This window comes from Hippocampus bargibanti, linkage group LG01, assembly GCF_051943395.1.
Source record: "Hippocampus bargibanti isolate YZ-2025 linkage group LG01, ASM5194339v1, whole genome shotgun sequence".
Lineage (NCBI taxonomy): Eukaryota > Metazoa > Chordata > Actinopteri > Syngnathiformes > Syngnathidae > Hippocampus > Hippocampus bargibanti.
The window spans coordinates 27,327,696-27,346,194 of record NC_142734.1 but is presented as its reverse complement, the minus strand read 5'-3'; the positions used below and the strand labels follow the sequence as shown (position 1 = coordinate 27,346,194).

At 41.5% G+C, this 18,499-nt stretch overlaps 2 protein-coding genes across 5 annotated transcripts in view; both read left to right on the top strand.

Annotated features, from left to right (window-relative positions):
• The first annotated feature begins 28 nt into the window (after positions 1–28).
• Positions 29–14,534, top strand: nfyal (nuclear transcription factor Y, alpha, like). Of its 4 annotated transcripts, none has more exons than XM_089006678.1 (10): positions 29–168; positions 1,547–1,650; positions 2,662–2,745; positions 6,438–6,584; positions 6,663–6,794; positions 9,347–9,449; positions 10,722–10,870; positions 12,008–12,181; positions 12,259–12,369; positions 13,775–14,534. In XM_089006678.1, the coding sequence occupies exons 2-10, from the start codon at positions 1,570–1,572 to the stop codon at positions 13,838–13,840; spliced, it is 1,047 nt and encodes a 348-aa protein (XP_088862804.1). In that variant the 5' UTR covers positions 29–168; positions 1,547–1,569; the 3' UTR covers positions 13,841–14,534. The 4 variants fall into 4 exon arrangements, with proteins under 4 accessions (XP_088862804.1, XP_088862795.1, XP_088862812.1 ...); XM_089006669.1 differs by having other exon boundaries at positions 2,662–2,748; XM_089006691.1 differs by lacking the exon at positions 2,662–2,745 and having other exon boundaries at positions 30–168.
• A 1,655-nt stretch (positions 14,535–16,189) lies between these two features.
• Positions 16,190–18,499, top strand: part of ahcyl1 (adenosylhomocysteinase like 1) — a 26,491-nt gene continuing 24,181 nt past the window's right edge. Inside the window, exon 1 of the mRNA XM_089006624.1 lies at positions 16,190–16,619. Coding sequence (XP_088862750.1) covers positions 16,425–16,619 — 195 coding nt within the window. The 5' untranslated portion in view covers positions 16,190–16,424. The remainder of the gene's footprint in view (positions 16,620–18,499) is intronic.

Here is an 18,499-nt window from a genome sequence, read left to right as displayed (position 1 = left end):
GCCTTGTACAGTGCAACACATCCTTCCACGTTTTCTCCTCCCCCTCCAACCTTCCCCCTGACTGGGTTGCTTCATTTGCGGCCATTTTGTTCGCTCACTTTGTTGATTGGGCTTTAGCGAGCTGTACTGGAGCCAATCAGAGGGAAACCGGACAGCGGCGACTCCACGGTAAGGGAGAGCGGATTGAAGATTGGGTAGAGCTGTCAGCACGGATTGGTTTGCCGCGGACCAACCAAATGACTAACCCGACAAAGTGCACAAAAATCGAACAAGGCTGGGACGTTACAGGGCCTTCGCCCAAATTTGCGGGGGGCTATCGGTCGGGCGAGCTAACTCTTTAGCTGTTTGGCTTGAACAAAGGGGCGGTGGAGAATGGCTCCATTCGCCGCCCTCGGACGACTTTTGGTCAAATATCGCGGGGTGCTTGGATGTGCCTACTAGAGACCCTCTGGATCAAATCCTTTCAAATGGATGGTCGTCAACGAGGCCCCAAGACTAGTCGTATTCACCCCCATCCCCCTTACCCCATGGTTGGATGAGCTAAGGCGCCTTGTCCCCGCGCGATCAAAATTAATTGCCGAGATAGCTGATTTTTACGCGGATGTTGTTTATGGGTACGCTAAGCGCTTCTTCGTTTAAACCCAAATAAAGGGCTTTCCTCTTATTCTTATTACAAACTTCTTATTTTCCAAATGTGCGCTCTTAAGACCGACAGAAATGGTACAAATAAAACGCGAATCTCCTTCTGGAGTGTCTTAAAAATGTATTTTTTTAACAAACCCTTATCATTTTTCCGAACCTTGTGTTGAGTAGTATTTTGAATGACGACGATTCAAACTGCATTTGCATTTACTTATGTGTATGTTTATTCTCTTCAGTATGACCATCCTATGCATCCAGCCATTTTCCAACACGCCACCAGTGTCTTGCCCACCGCATCATTTTATTTGGCCCACGAAAGCAAATCAAACTTTAAAATTCCACAATGCTTGCAAAAATCCAAACCAAAATTTCAAAGTGACCCATGTAAATCACAATAATTGTCATTATTTTTTACTTCAAATTTGAAAACCATTCATTCATTCATTTGTTCGGCACTCTTTATGTAATATGTGGAGGCGATAAAACAATCCAATGACTTCCTCAAATTCATAATGGCCCTCCGAGAGGAAACCGTAACTACAATATGGCCCACCACAAAAAAAAAATGACTTGGACACCATTGCGATACTCTTTATCCTCACAAGAAGCGTGCCATTTATGATTTCATTTTAAAGGAGAAATACTGTAATTTCATTTTTAACATTTATTTGCAGATAAATACCAAAACATTGTTTTTGGGAGTGTGGGGCTGTTAATATTTTCCATATCTGTAATTTTATACTTATTTATTTTTTAAACATGACATAATGACGTGTATCCCCTGTGGTCACAGTTATGTACATAATACATAAAATGTGTTTGGGCAGAGGGGCTATGAATAGTGCCCTGACTAGTTGTGTGTAACACTGTCTGATCTCTCTTACAATGTACATCTCTGTGAAAGAACGGCGTGTTGGTGAAGTGGCGATGGAGCAGTACACGGCTGCCACCACGGCGACTGGAGAGCAGATCGTCGTGCAGACTACCAATGGACAGATCCAACAGCAGGTGAATTCACAATCAATCACTTTCATTCCTTGGGAAGCTCGCACCAACGCCCCCAATCTGAGGCGGATCATCAACAATCAATTGACTCTCCCAGGCACTCAGAACTGACATGGCTAAGAAACACATCATGCCATTTAAATAGCTGAGCAAAAATATTGTGTCAGACATGGTTGAATTCTGTTCAAGTGAATCACATTGAAAAGTTTATAGTCTTGTCAAATGTGATCTTTTACAACACGTGTCAAAGTCATGGCCCAGGGGCCAAATCTGGTCCACCACATCCTGTTATTCGGCCAGCGAAAGCAAATAAAACTTGTGAAATTCCATGATGCTTGCTCAAGTCCAAGCCAAAAGTTCACATTGTCCCATGTCAACCACATTAACAGTCAATATTTTTTACTTAAAATTTGAAAACTAATTATTCATTAATTTGTTGTGCGCTCTACATGTAATATGTCGAGGGGATGAAACATTCTAATGGCTTCCCCAAATTCATAATGGCCCCCCGCTCGGAAACCGTGACTCCCAATGTTAGCTCGCCGCAAAAAAAATGACTTTGACACCCTTGCACTAGATGGAGCTATGTTCCTTCCGTTCGACTTGAGAGGCGCTCAAGGCTGCTTCCGAAAAACATAAATTTACAATTATTTCAACAAAACTATGAAAATTGAATATACAACATCAAAACCGAAAATCAAGTGATCACAAAACAAATTCTTGTTTTGCAGCTTTGTACTTCAACAGGAACCTTTTACGCAAGTTTCAAATTTAAGCCATCGTGTCAATTCAAATCTTAACACGACACCCACAAAATACTTTGAACATGGCCACTCTAGCTTTTAAGAGTTGTGAAAAGCAAAATACGCTTGGCGAATTCATCGTTTGAAAAGAGGCCTCGGTGTCCCGGATGAGTCGAATTCCGGATTGGGCTTCCTTTTGGGCCAACTCCTGCTGGCGAGGTAGCGAGACTGTTGGTTTTTGTAAGGTTGCATTGTGGTGCCTTGCCTGCAGGCCCAGGGCACAGTGACGGCTGTGCAGCTGCAAACGGAGGCGCCCGTGGTGACAGCCTCGGGCCAGCAGGTGCAGACACTCCAGGTAGTGGTGTCTTGGTCGCCCCCGCGTGAGCGGCGTACGCCTCCTCTATGACTCCATCTTTGCTGTCGGGGATCTTATGGCCACGCCGTGATCAATAAATCATGAAATAAACAGACATGGGATCATGATCCGGTTTTCGCCAGCTGTTTTAGAACGCTTGCGGGATATTGTGGTCAACGATTAGAAGTACCAACAAAAGAATAGACTCTCCTTTTACCTGGGAGAAAATAAGGGTTTGCCTTTTTCCATGTTAATTATTTTTAATTGATTAGTTAACTAATTAACTCATTCGCTGCCAGACGATGTGCAAAAACGTGTCCACTCCAGTGCCACGGTTTTTTTTGTCATTCTCATTCAAATTACAGGACTCATAGAATATTGTGTTTTAGGACTACATAAACATTCTATGAAGCGTAAGAAACCTTAGACTCACTTCTTAAATCAGAAAAAAATGTATTTAAGAATTTATTTAATTTAGTTAATTCCTAAGTTATATGGGTGTGGAGTTATCTGACCTTGAAATGGGGGCAGCTGTACAAAAGGCAAATCCTGCCCCATTGTGGGTGAGAAAAACTTTGCCAGACATCTGACTAGCACTTTATCGCCCCCACCCCCCTATCGATTAATTGATTATGATTTTTTTTTTCTTCAATTAACAGAATGGAAAAAAAGGGAGGTTCCAATAACCGTGGCCATCTCTCACACGATGCTGCGCTAATTTCATAACCGGAGCTAAAATGGAGCATCTTGTGGTCGCATCAGCGTATACCAGCACCAAAGTGATGTCCAAGAGGTCATAGTTATCGAAGAAAAAATATTAAAAACATTAATTAAAAAATGTTTGACTCAGTTTAAATATGCTTCTGGGAAAACTGCATTGTTTTAATTAAGATAGCATAATAAAGCCTTTAATAGTCCCACAATGGGGAAATGGCGATCTGCAGCAGAAAAATTAAAAGGAGTGAAGTGGGGGTGGTGGGTGGTTGGTCGAAAAGAAAAACAAAGTATTGCATGCACAAAAATGTTTCAGTGCAAAAGTATACATTTGTATTCTATTTAATTAACTATTACGTAAAATTAAATCATTACAAATAAAAAATAATTCAAATTTTTGTTGATTTTTTTTTTAATACAAATAAATATATAAAATACCTATTGTGATATTTGGCATCCTAAAATTCTGATGTTGGATTAATAAATGAAATTAATAACATTTTTTTCTGGACCATTAACACTTACAAGAGGATTGATTGAAATTACTGGCAGAACTTTGGAGTGTTTTGACAATTTTGGGATTTGTTTCACTTTAAAACAGAGAGATAAATTAGCAAAAGTGATCTAATTCACCTTCTACCCAAACAGTAAAAAAGTAAAGATGGACAAAAGAAAATGGCACGTTGCAAATTTGGAGTCATATGCATTTGCATGCAACAGTCGTGGAGGCAGACCGCTCGTATTTCCATCAGGCTGTCGCATGTGTCGCTCGGCTCTCTGAAATCACTGCATGCTGCTCACTCAGCACAGCGTCCCGTCCGTCATCTGTCCGCCTGTGTGGTCATTTTGTGCCGTGACTGCTGTCTGGTGTTTTTTGTTTTTTATTATTTTTGGGGGGGTCGGCTTGATCAGAATCCATTCGCATAAATTTCCTTCTGTGCCCTTTGCTGATACACAACAAAAATAATCTGTTCAGTTGTACACTTTTCAGACCACAGTGAACCTCTGCATGTCGTGAGTGATGAGTTGAACTCCCCGGTGAACGTATATCCTTCGCTCAAAAAATATCTCAAAATGCTAGCGGTGCATTGATTGTGGTCTGGAATGACACAGAAAAAATATTCATGAATAGGGACTCAGCCGCGCACCCATGTTGCAGAAACATTTGTGTTTACGCCATAGGATAGGTGTCAAAGTCAAGGCCCAGGGGCCAAATCTTGCCCACCACATCATTTTAGTCGGTCCGCCAAAGTAAATGTAACTTCAAAATGCTTGCTAAAGTCTGAACCAAAATCTAAAATTGTCCTACGTAAACCATAATAACAGTCATTATTTGTGAGTTCACATTTGAAAACTAGTTATTGATTAATTTTTTGGAATATGTGGAGGGGCTTGAAACATTTTATTCACTTCTCCAAATTCATAACGGTCCTCGAGCAGAAACCATAACTACAATGTAGCCTTTAGAAAAAAATAACTTTTACACCCTTGCTATACATAGTCATTTTTTCAGCGAAAAATGCCTTACTATACATGGTCGTTTGGGCTAAAAAGGCTTTAAAGGACAACCAACGTCACTTTTTTGTTTCTTAACTGACATCAGAAAAACATTTTATAGCATCTAAAATACCCAAAACACGCAGTATGATATTTTTATTCAAATGCAAAACACCAATAAAAATGACTTAAAGTGTCCAAAATCTGCAAAAAATTGAGCTGCGAATTGGGCATTTTCAGAAAGTCCCGCCCCCAGTTCGTGACGTCACTCCAAGACGTCTTGCATTGCTGCAGAATCAAAACAATGGCTTTAGATTCGGAGAATATGCTTTCTTGTTACACATCCAGTTATGACTATGATTCAAATGCCACTTAGCAGTTTTTTTGACGATACTAGTGCAGCGTGTTCTACCGGAAACAAATTCCTTGTGTGTCCTACATACTTGGCAATAAAGATGATTCTGATTCTGATTCTGATTCTGATTCTGAATAGTTCTGAAGAGGAAAGCATACATGTTTGCAATCGATTAAAGAATTTATTCCGTGCCATTATGAGGCAACATTGAGGGGAAATGTCTCAACGAAAAAGAGGCACAAAATGGCGACCTCCTGTGGCCACCTCTGTTTCCACAGGCTAATACATTCCTTATATGGAGCCAGGACACCCTCTTCTGGCGGCTTTTGGGTGCAACATGAGGTCACCAGACCAAACAAGTACAGCAAAATACATTGACGTGATGGAAGGACTGCTACAATGCGTCTTTTTTTCGGTCAGGGGTGTTCCTTTCGTGACGTCACGTACGGACTCGTCACCAACTCAAAAACAAGACTTCCTGAATATTCAGCGCGAGTCTTAAAACGTAAAGTATAGCTATATGCGGTGGAATCTTGGTAAAATACGCTCAGTAGAAGTCATTTGAAGCCATTTTACAAATTATGGACACAACTTGTCCGGAGACGTCGGTTGTCCTTTAATATACAGTGTCCTTGAGACGTTTGAAAGGCGCTTAGAAATTAAATGTATTATTATTAGTAGTAGTACATCACGTGTCAAAGTCAAGGCCCGCGGGCCAAATCTGGCCCGCCACATCCTTTTATTCGGCCATGGATAGCAAATCAAACTTGAGAAATTCCATGATTCTTGCTAAAGTCTGAACCAAAATTTCAATATGTCCCAACCACAATAAGACATAATTTTTTACTTCAAATTTGAAAACTAGTTATTCATTAATTTGTTGTGCGCTCTAGATGTAACATGTGGATCACGGCACCCAAGAGGAAACTGTAACTACAATATGGCCCGTGGCAAAAAAAAGGACTCGGACACCCTTCCTCCATTGTAATTGAAATTGTGGAGTTTGCTCCCTTGGATGTAAACATTCATCCCTCGTGTTTTTGGTGGCGAGCGACTGTACATTTGAAAAAAATAATATCAGTCAAGATGGCCGTGCTGCTGTGAGAACGTTCTTCCTGGTGTGCAGGTGCAGGGTCAGCCTCTGATGGTCCAGGTGAGTGGCGGTCAGCTCATCACGTCGTCCGGACAGCCCATCATGGTGCAGGCCATGTCAGGGGGACAAGGTCAGACCATCATGCAGGTTCCCGTGTCCGGAGCTCAGGGGCTGCAGCAGGTGAGACGGCAAACGTTTGGTGGACTGTTGCATTGTGGTTTATTTATTTATTCATTTATTTATGTATTTTTGATTCAGATCCAGTTGGTGCAGCCCGGACAGATCCAGCTGCAAGGCGGTCAAACTTTGCAGCTCCAAGGTCAGCAGGGCCAGCCTCAGCAGATCATCATTCAGCAACCTCAGACGGCTATCACGGCCGGACAAAACCAGGTCTTGAATACTCGCCGGCAAAATGGGTTTTCCTACCTTACTGCATTCTTGACGCGTCTCATGCAAATCGATGAGGCAGACTTGGATTGGATTGGATTGGATTGGATCAGCCTTTACTAGTCTTGCAGTGGAGAAATTTACGTTTCACAGCAGCAAAGTGATGAAAGGATAAGTAAAGAAAAGGAAGGAGAAAAACAAAATACAGGAGCTGCTGTAAAGGCAGCCACTCTTGCGACGCCATCTTGAAGTCAAACAACAACAAAAAAAACAAAATAACAATGTGATACAACACAAAAGACACAGCCAGTCTTCAATCTTCAGCACTTTCCGCACCCTCTTTTTTGTATGAAACAGTACTTAAATGAAAGAGGAGAGGATCAAAGCGTCCTTTTCACCAGTGGATCAGGGACGTCATGGTGAAAAGCTAAATGTTGAAAGCAAACACGACGCTGTAGCATCCGTTGACGAAAGGAAATTGTCCCACGTAATTCCGCTTCAATTCCAAGCCGCGACAATTCCACATACGCATCGGCACTCTACGCTGATGCTTCTTTCTTTAGATTCCGAATGGCCTCCATGTAGAATGAAAAAGTTGGGTGGTAGAGCTGTGACCTGTGTGTGCTAAGTGCTGCCTTCTGGTGGCTCAATTAGGAACAGCAAATTAGTCATTGATTGAATGAGTCCCCCACAATTTTCTAAAAGAAAAATCTACAATGGTGATTTTCTAAATTTTGAGAACATTCTTCTAAACTACCGATTTTCTAAATTAAAAAAAAATCTAATGGCGATTTTCTAAATTACAAAAAAAATCTCAAATTCTGATTTTCTAATTATTTAAAAATGTTCAACAATGTTGACTGTTGGCTTAAATCTTGTTCTGTGTAGTTTAAATATTTAATCAGCAGGAAGCAAGGTGATATAAAAATATATATTTACAGTAAAGTCTCGTTATATCGATATCGGATATATCGATAGTCCCGGTTATATCGATACTATTTCTATGCACGCACGGAGAAAATTACATGCAAACTGGGTCGGATATATCGATAGTCCCGGTTATATCGATATTTTTTCGGACTCCCTTGAATATCGATATAACGAGACTTTACTGTATTTATTAGGCAGCGAGAGAATGTTCTTGATGGGAGAAGGGGGAGAGCAAAGCCAAAAGAGAGAGAAAGACAAGAGCAGTTGGTAGAGTGCGTCCCAAACAGATATAGACAACAGGAGTGATGTCACTATGGAAAGGACCTATCATCTGCTAAACACAATCATGAATATTTTTTATTAGACTGAAACCTGATAGGTTAAAGGACAACCGACGTCACTTGTCTACTAACTGACATCAGAAAAACGTTTTATAGCATCTAAAATACCCACAACACGCAGTATGATATTTTTTATTCAAATGCAAAACACCAATAAAAATGACTTAGTGTCCAAAATCTGCAAAAAATTGAGCTGCGAATTGGGCATTTTTCAGAAAGTCCCGCCCCCAATTCGTGACGTCACGCCAAGACGTCTTGCATTGCTGGAGAATCAAAACAATGGCTTCAGATTCTGAGAATATGTTTTCTTGTTACACATCCGGTTATGAATATGATTCAAATAGTTCTGAAGAGGAAAGCATACATGTTTGCAACCGATTAAAGAATTTATTCCGTGCCATTTTGAGGCAACATTGGGGGGAAATGGATCACCAAAAAAGAGGCAGAAAATGGCGACCGAGCTCCTGTGAGAAATGAATCAGCTGAATAAATTCCTTATATGGAGCTTGGTTGCCCTCTTCTGGCTCTTTTTGGTGCAACACGATGTTTTCAGACCAAACAAGCACAGCAAAATGCATTGACGTGATGGAAGGACTGCTACAATGTGTCCTTTTTTTTCGGTCAGGGGCTTTCCAGACATGACGTCACGTGGGGATCGTCATCAACTCGAAAACAAGACTTCCTGAATATTCAGCGCGAGTCTTAAAACGTAAAATATAGCTATATGCAGTGGAATCTTTGTAAAATATGCTCAGTAGAAGTCATTTGAAGCCATTTTACAAATTATGGACACAACTTGTCCGGAGACGTCGGTAGTCCTTTAACGTTTTAACTGACCTAAGTACATGTATACTAACTAACATATACAAATAACTAAACTACATACATATATGGACTTACTAACTGATAAGAATAAGTAGAAATGAAATAACATTGGATGTTTTAGGATGTGTATATAACTCGTCTAACATTGACAATCAAGAAAGAACAATTACTTCTGTTTAGCCGTGACAAAGAAAAAAATTGAAATGAATTGAATATTCAAACACATGCTTATGAAAACTGAAATTAAAGTAAAAAAGCAAATGTGAAACACAAAGTCGCTCACTGAAATGTATTTCAATGAATTGCTGTTATATGTAAAGAAAGTCCGCCATGGTTCCCAACCCCCTTACATTTTTAACACCAAATATGCCTGCTTTGCTAAAAGTTTGGACACCGTGTGGCTTCCAATCCAATCATCCATTGTACAAAAAAAAACTTGACGGATTTTCTTTGGAACAGGGTCAGCAAATCAGTGTTCAGGGCCAACAAGTGGCTCAGACAGCTGACGGCCAAACGATTGTCTACCAGCCAGTCAACGCAGACGGAACTGTCCTGCAGCAGGGTAAACCGAGGCACACGTCGCATCACACAAACCGGTGGAATAGCCATGGAAAATGCACAGCTTTATTTGGTTCCCCTCTTTCAATACTCTTGTTGTGATTTGAGTCAAATTGACAGGTTAAAAAAACACATTTAGAACATGGGCGGAAAAAAGGGGCTGGTCTCAGAGTCCTTTATTACTTGGGGTCGTTCTCACAACGGTTTCCCCACAATGGGGGGTCCAGAACAATGGACATCAGTTTTCGGGATCTTTGTGATCGACTCGCAAAGATAATAATAATAATAATAATAATAATTATTATTATTATTATGGTGATAATGATGATAATTATAATAATAATCATATAATAATATCATATAATCATAATCATAACATAATAATAATAATAATAATAATAATACATTTAATTTATAAGCGCCTTTCAAAACTCTCAAGGACACTTTACAGGCACAAGATTTTTTTGTGCGGGTGAGCAGCGGCAGCCATTTGCGCCAGCGTTCACTCTACCCGGAAGTAACACAGCAGTACAGTTCTTCTTCTTCTTCTTCTTTTTTTTCTTCTTCTACTTCTTCCTCCTCATCTTCCTCTGTTCTTCTTCTTCTTAATATTATTATTATTATTATTATTATTTTCCTTTCCGCTTTTCCCTTCAAGGGGTCGCCACAGCAAATCAGTGTCTTCCATCTTTAGAGGTTTGATCCGCATGTTTGATTTGGCCAAGCTTTTACGTCCGATGCCCTTCCTGACACAACCCTCTGTATTTTTCCGGGCTTGGGACCGGCACAAGAAGACGTATGTCCCTTTGTGGCTACAGAACAAGCAACTCGCTCAATAAAAAGCTGCCAAACAAAATGGTCATTGGCGCAGCAACATTCAAAAAAGGAAAAACTATACTCACCATTTGATGACAATGCTCTATTATTATTATTATTATTATTTTTAATTATTATTATTATTATTATTATTAGGAGTAGTAGTAGTAGTAGTATCATTATTAGTATTAGTATTAAAGATAACTCCCTGGGCAACCCCCTATATGTTAAATTTGAGTCAAGGATCCAAGTAATAAAATAATCATCATTATCAAAAGTCCCAGAACCATTTCAGCAAAGTTGCATAAAATGTTCACGGTGCCCAATAAATGGCACAGTCCAGCCCCAGTGCTAACTCGGGTTCTTCATCTGGTTCCAATGGTGTTCCCAACCTAATTCTCTTCTCTATGTTTCCCTGCTGCTTTTGAGCTGTCTAAAAGTAAGAATGTGTGTTTGTCAGGAATGATCACAATTCCCGCCGCCAGCTTGGCGGGCGCCCAGATCGTGCAGGCGGGAGGGGCCAACACCAACACCAGCAATAGTCAAGGCACCGTGACCGTCACCCTGCCCGTCTCCGGCAACATGGTCAATGCAGGTGGAATGGTCATGGTAAGACCCAGTCTTGAGATACGTGGGATCTTATCGCATTTTGGGGGCGGGGAGGTGACACACGTCTTCGAGAGGCAGTGTGTAAAAATGTAATGTTTATTTTATTTTATTTTTTATTTCAGCAACACCTGCAGCTTTCGACGCCTTGATCTTCATCATATAATGGGCACTCGTGGCATATTTTCAGAATATGTTTTCCCACAATGTGCCCAAATGTACTGATCTCAATACAGTGATACCTCAGTTTACGAACCCCTTGTCTTACAAACTATTCGGTTTACGAGCGTTACATTTATGAAAATTCTACTTTGGCATTCAAACTTTACCTTGGCATACGAACTCTTTTCATACACGGAGCTGCCTCAATGAGTGATGTGTCGTTCGCGAACGAGCCCGTTCTTCTAACAACAAAATGGCAGCCGACTGTTTTTGTCCTCTATTCCCCACCCCAGTCATTGGTTAAAGCCACGTGATTGGTCAAGAACGCAGCAGTGGGGGTGGGTTTAAACATTAAAGTGACAGGCAGACAACAGAGAGAGAGTTTCAACTTTGATAGTTTAAAGGCACAGTGTAGACTGCAAGGTTAAAATATTACATCAATCAGGCTCCACATACACACCGCACAAGCCATCTGTACACTTGATGCAAAAATCTATCAACCCAGTGAAACAGAACACAATTGATGAGGAACTAGATAAAATTATCACAGAGAAAGCACCTACAATGCATTTTTTCCACTTTACAATTATCCTGTGGGCCTGATCAAACCTCCTTGGGGGCCAGTTTCGGCCCGCCGGCCATATTTTTGACACCCCTGCGCTAACGGCTTGTCCCGCTATCCGCTAACACTGAAACCTGCCACTAAACACTGGCAACAAGCGCTAAACAATTCAGTGTCAGAATGAACATTATATCGGTAGGAACAGTTTGCGACAGCCTCAATGCGGGTCTGGAAAATGAGTTAGTGCTGAGGACAACTTCAAAATAAAAGCATACCCAGGCGTTAATGTCCATCTCTAATTTGGCGAGGCAACATTTATTTTAAAATGAGCCTTCTCACTGCGTAGTTTGTTGAACCGAGAAACCCGAATTACTCGTTTCAACCCTAATGCAAAAAAAAAATATGTTCCTGCTCAGATGGTGCCGGGAGGTGGCGCAGTTCCCACCATGCAACGGATTCCCCTACCGGGCGCTGAGATGCTGGAGGAGGAACCCCTTTATGTGAACGCCAAGCAGTACCACCGCATCCTGAAGCGACGGCAAGCCAGAGCCAAGCTGGAGGCCGAGGGCAAAATCCCCAAGGAGAGAAGGGTAAGACTCATTTCTCAACACGCCGCTTGAACGGCATCGGTCAGGAATTCAAAATGCGCGTTTGTTTTGACTCTCAGAAATACTTGCACGAGTCTCGCCACCGTCACGCGATGCAGCGCAAGCGAGGCGATGGAGGCCGTTTCTTTTCGCCTAAGGAAAAGGAAGAAATGGCGTTGGCGTTGGCACAGGTAATGCGCATGTCCGATTTCTTTTTTTGTTTCACCCCAAGTAAACAAACAACAAGGCAGATCAATGAAATGGTGATTTAAAGGACAACCCACGTTTCCGGACAAGTTGTGTCCATAATTTGTAAAATCACTTCAAATGACTTCTACTGAGCGTATTTTACGTTTTAAGACTCGCTCTGAATATTCAGGAAGTCTTGTTTTCGAGTTGATGACGATCCCCACGTGACGTCACGCCTGGAACGCCCCTGACCGAGAAAGCGACACACAATGCATTTTGCTGTACTTTGTTTGGTCTGAAAACATCGTGTTGATGGCGAAATTAGAAGGAAAACACATAAATAACTCGATGGTGAATCATTGTGTGTTGCACCAAGACTACTATTTTATTCTACTTAACACAAATTCCAAGCAGACAAATCAGCCCGTTTCGAACGTAGCTTTGACGCCATCTTGTGCATTTTCTGGGACACTACATTGGAGTACTGATGGCTCGAATTGATACGGAAGTACTTCTTTAATCGATTGCAAACATTTATGCTTTCCTCTTCAGATCTATTTGAATCATATTCATAACTGGATGAGAAACAAGAAAGCATCTTCTCCGAATCTGAAGCCATTGTTTTGATTCTAGAGCAAGGCGAAGACGTCCTGGCGTGACGTCACGAACAAGGGGGCGGGATCTTCTGAAACTCGCCATTTCCAGGGTCATTTTGAAGTAGTTTCGGGACACTAACTCATTTTTATTGGTGTTGTGCATTTGACTCAAAATATTAGCCTACGTGTTTTGGGTATATTAGATGCTATAAAACGTTTTTCTGATGTCAGTTAGGAAACAAAAAAATAGTGTTGGTTGTCCTTTAAGTTCTTCTCAACAACTGTACAATCAAACCTGTTTTCGCACGTCTCAGTTCTCGACAAATTCGGTTTTTGACCCAAAAAATGTCATTTTTTTATGCCTTTGTTTACGACCTAAAATAGTTTTTTGACCAACCCGAGCGCACCTAAACGCACCACTCGACTCCCCTCCGCTTCCTTCTACATCACTTCCTGGTTGCGCATCTCATTGTGACCGATGACGCATTATCCTCGTGCAGCGTTCCATTGTGAGCAGGCGTGTTTGTATTCAATCATGATTAAAAAAAGCAGACATTGATTATCATGGGAAATGTTTCCGTTTTCGACCAAATCGCTTTTCGAACAGGTTTCTTGAACGGATTATGGTCGAAAACCCAACATTTTTAGTAGAAAACAGAATTGCTCAAGAACCGAGATGTTTGAAAACCGAGGCTTGACTGTAATTTTCATTTCGTAACATAATCGTCATAGCAATTGGATGCCCTGGTTTCTATTTTGGTCTCAATGTGCTATAAATAGCCATGTTTTTTTTTGTTTTTTTTTTTTACAGCAACAGCAGGAAGCAGCACAAGTGGCGGCCGACGAGACGGTGGCTCAGATGATCCGAGTGTCATAGCGCGACTACGCTTGGCGCTTTATCCCATCAGTTTGATACCGGTACGCTTTTCTTCTTGACATTTTCAGCTTATGGCTAGCAAGCCAGCAGCAGCAGCAAAATACAACTTTTTGGGGGGACTTTTCATTCTTTATTTCAGTCTTTATTTGCCAAACACTTTTGGCTACTATTTTCCCACCCCTGAACTCAAATATAATGACACTTTCTCTCCTCCCCCCGCTTCTTATTATCAAGCTGTATCGATGAATTACTTCCTTTGACCAAATAGCACCTGCTATTTATTTTCTCCCCAGACTAAAGGTCTGCTCCATTCAGTGCAGATAATGAGTCATGACATTTTACAGGTACAGTCTTTTTTTTTGGGGTGGGGGGGTGGTCTTTGAACTTGTGAATACATATGTTGTGAGCCCCCCTTTACCTTCACAACCCCCACATAAAACAAAGAACTTCTGTGAAAATATTGTATATTAACATCCTCTCTCCTCCCTGAGTGTACTTAACTAGTTGGTCAGCTCTTTTGGACACATTTTATACACTGTTATGATTTGTATTTGTAGGGAACATGTTGTATCCACACAAGTGTTTGCTTGAATTGTACATTTTTACTCATCAAAAGAAACATTTTTTTTTTAACGTGAACTGTTTATTACCAAAATTTGGTTGAGCCCCTATTTAATTAAACTGCAATAGTTCAGTTGTTTGTGGTTATTGCTTGCATTTAAACTGTTTGACTTTACGTAGATTTTTGCAGAGTTGACAGACGTTTGCTTCACAAGCTAGAAAATACATGGCAAATTTGTGGGTGTGATGGAAATTGAGATGAGATAACCTTTATTCGTCTCACATGTGAGACATTCCCAAGTCACAGCAACAAAGTTATGAAAGACAAAGGAAATGAAAAAATAATACGTAGAAAAATAAAAACAGGAGCTGCTGGAAAGGCGGCCATTTTCGCAGTGCCATCTTGAAGTCAAAATAATTGAATTGATTACTATACAGTGATACCTCTGTTTACGAACTCCTTGGCTTACGAACTTTTCTGTTTGCGAACATTAAATTTATGAAAATTTAACCCTGGCATAGGAACTATTTTTCGGGATACACACGGAGCGCCACAATGAGTGATGTGTCGTTCGCGAAAGAGCCCGTTCTCCTAACAAGAAAATAGCAGCCGACTTGTTCTTGTCTTCTATTTCCCGCCCCCAGTCTTCAGTAAAAGCCACGTGATTGGTCAAGAACGCAGAAGGGGGTGGGGGGTACAGAAATAGAGCAGGCATTTTTTTGTTGTTTTTGTCTTGTTTTGTGTTGTTGTGTGTCGTGTGGAACGGATATGGATGGTTTTTCAGCTTTTTTGGCCACGACATTCATCAAGGAAGAGACTGTGCTGAGCGGTTGGGCCTTTTCGGCAGCACAAATATGCCAACACTGTTTTTTCATGGGTGTAAGGTCAGTGCCATTTGACTGTCATCGCTGGGGCGATTGTGCTTTTTTGCACAATCGCATCTTCACAGCCTCACTTTGTTCAGCAGAAAGGTCGGTGCTGTTGGACAGTCTGTGGCTAGATGTATGCATGGCTTGCGGAGCCCGCAATGAGAAGAAAGAAGCGTCAGCGCAGAGCTCCGATGTGTATGTGGAGCTATCGCGGCTTGGAATTGAAGTGGATTGATGTGGGACAGGAGATGTGAAACAATCTCTTTTCGTCAATGGAAGCTACAGCTGTGTGTTTGCTTTCCACATTTAGCTTGTAGTAGACGTGCACATTCCACCATGACATGCCTGATCCACTGCTGAAAAGATGCTTTGATCATCTCCTATTTCATCTAGAACTGCTTCATGTCACAAAGAGGGTACAGAAAGTGCTGAAGAATGAATGACTCTGTGTCTTCGTGTGATCGTATTTATTATTTTTTTGCTTTTTGTTTTACTTAATGTTACTTCCAGGTTGAGTGAACGCTGGCGTGTGTGGCTGCCGCTGCTCACCCGCAGAAAAAAATATCCTGTGACTAAAGTGTTATTGAGAGTTTTGAAAGGCGCTTATAAATGAAATGTTTTATTATTATTATTATTATCATTATTATTATTATTATTATTATTATTATTATTATTGTGATAATGATGATAATGATAAGAAACTACAAGAAACTGTATTAGCGATTAAAGAGCATAAGAAACTCTTCAACTATACCAAGCAAGTCACAAAGTCCAAAAATAGCTTTATTGTCGATGATTCGCCTGCACCGCTTTCCTCCACAGCGGCGATGGAGGCGACCGCCCCCATTCAGGTGACCCGTTCGCTTACGCGCACGACCGCCTCCCCTCCGCAGCGTCGCCCCCCCCCCCCCCCTCCTCGCGGTGATGCAGCCTACCCGCCTGCCGACGGATGCGATTTCAACCGCCGCTAGAACCGAACTAATGTCTTCAAATAACGTCGCCGGGACACAAAACGGCTTAAAAATCGTCTAGAAAGTGAAATCCTTGTTCATTTGGTGGTTGTCCCGCACGACCGCTCTCTTTTGCTCCCCTTCGTCCGTCATCTCTTCCCATCACCGCGCGCCGAAACGGGACACCGTAGCCGGCAGACGCGATGAGCGACTCGACTCCAACCGACGAAATGGTGGAGGTCAAACAAGGCACCAAGTACGTCAAGGAGACCGAGAACGTGGCAGAGAAATACTCTGTAATGACCGTGAGCAAGAACAGCAGTGACGTGAACATGAACGTCGGGGAGATGCCCTCCGCCGCCTTCACGCCTGTCCCCTCTCTCAAGTCCGTCAAGAAGGTAAGAACGAGGCGTCCTGCCATCGCCCTTTGGGTCCCCGAATGGGGTTGCCGCATTACGAGTGGGGGGGGGGGGGGGGGGGGGGGGCACAGAGTGCCGCAGTAGCTTGAACTGATGAAGACCCCAAAACGAGAAACGCGTGGGACAAGTGGGAGTTAGCACGTTTGAGTTGGTTGGATTCGACTTGGTCGCTTGCCTCCAATCCGACAGTTCAAAACGTCAACCCGTTCGATTCAAGAGAGAACACGTTGTGCCAATGTGAGTGGGAAAGCTCGTTTGTCTGCATGTGCCTTGATATTCACTTGCGACCACTCAATTGTTTTTCTCTAAAAAAAATTATGTATAGGCCCGCATATTGAGTGGTTTCTCCTCATGCTTCTTGAAAAATGATATACTTAAAGCATTTTCTTCTTCTTTCTTCTTTCCTTTCGGCTTTTCCCTTCAAGGGGTCGCCACAACGAATCAGTGTCCAGAGGTTTGATTCGCATGTTTGTTTTGGCCAAGCTTTTAGGTTGTATGCCCTTCCTGACACAACCCTCTGTATTTATCCGGGATTGGGACCGACATAATAAGACACTGTCTTGTGTCCCCTTGTGGCTACAAAACAAAGCAACTCTCTGAGCTTAATAAAAATAAAGATGCTTAAAGGACAACCGACATCACTTTTTTGTTTCCTAACTGACATCAGAAAAACTTTTATAGCAACTAAAATACCCAAAACATGCAGTATGATATTTTTATTCGAATGCAAAACACCAATAAAAACGACTTAAAGTGCGAATTGGGCATTTTCAGAAAGTCCCGCCCCCAGTTCGTGACGTCATGCAAGACGTCGTGTCTTGCATTGCTGGAGAATCAAAACAATGACTTCAGATTCGGAGAATATGCTTTCTTGTTACACATCCAGTTATGAATATGATTGAAATATTTCTGAAGAGGAAAGCATACATGTTTGCAATCGATTAAAGAATTTATTCTGTGCTATTTTGAGGCAACATTGGGGGGAAATGTCTCACCCAAAAAGAGGCAGAAAATGGCCACCGAGCTGTTGTGATGAATGAAGCAGCCCGTTTCCACAGGCTGATAAATTCCTTCCATGGAGCTTGGACGCCCTCTTCTGGCTCTTTCTGGTGCAACATGATGTTTTCAGACCAAACAAGCACAGCAAAATGCATTGACGTGATGGAAGGACTGCTACAATGTGTCATTTTTTTCGGTCAGGGGCGTTCCTTCAGTGACGTCACGTATGGACTTGTCACCAACTCAAAGACAAGACTTCCGGAATATTCAGCACGAGTCTTAAAACATAAAATGTAGCTATATATGCGGTGAAATCTTATTAAAATACGCTCAGTAGAAGTCATTTGAAGCCATTTTACAAATTATGGACACAACTTGTCCGGAAACGTCGGTTGCCCTTTAAGCATTTTCCTGTAAAATAATGTGATTGCGATATTATCTGCAATTAAAATATTGTTTTCAATGTCCTCTTCCCATAAAACAAATATACACATAGAGACCACAATACATGTGTTTGTATTCCAACAGTAAATATTAGATTTATTATAGATTTATGACATAATATTTGGTTATTTTCAGTTGGGCTTTTGCTGAAATAATGAATTAATAATTAATTGCTCCAGGAAAAAAAAGACATTAATCCATATTGCAGTAATCCTGATCAGCAGCGATGGGAAAACGAAGCTTTATATAGCGCATTTTGACTCTTCCAGACAAAGCTCTTCCTTTAGCGCAGGGGTCGGGAACCTTTTTGACAAAGAGGCGTAAAAGCAAAATATTTAGAAATGTTTTTTTCTGTGAGAACACACGCCACATTGTAGTAGTTTTCGGGCACCGGTTATGAATTTGGGAAAGCCATT

Coding starts and splice junctions, on each gene's coding strand:
- nfyal (XM_089006669.1), top strand. CDS start 1,570: ATGGAGCAGTACACGGCTGCCACCACGGCGACTGGAGAGCAGATCGTC. Junction 6,795..9,346: donor TCACGGCCGGACAAAACCAG/GTCTTGAATACT, acceptor TCTTTGGAACAG/GGTCAGCAAATCAGTGTTCA. Junction 12,370..13,774: donor TGGCGTTGGCGTTGGCACAG/GTAATGCGCATG, acceptor TTTTTTTTACAG/CAACAGCAGGAAGCAGCACA.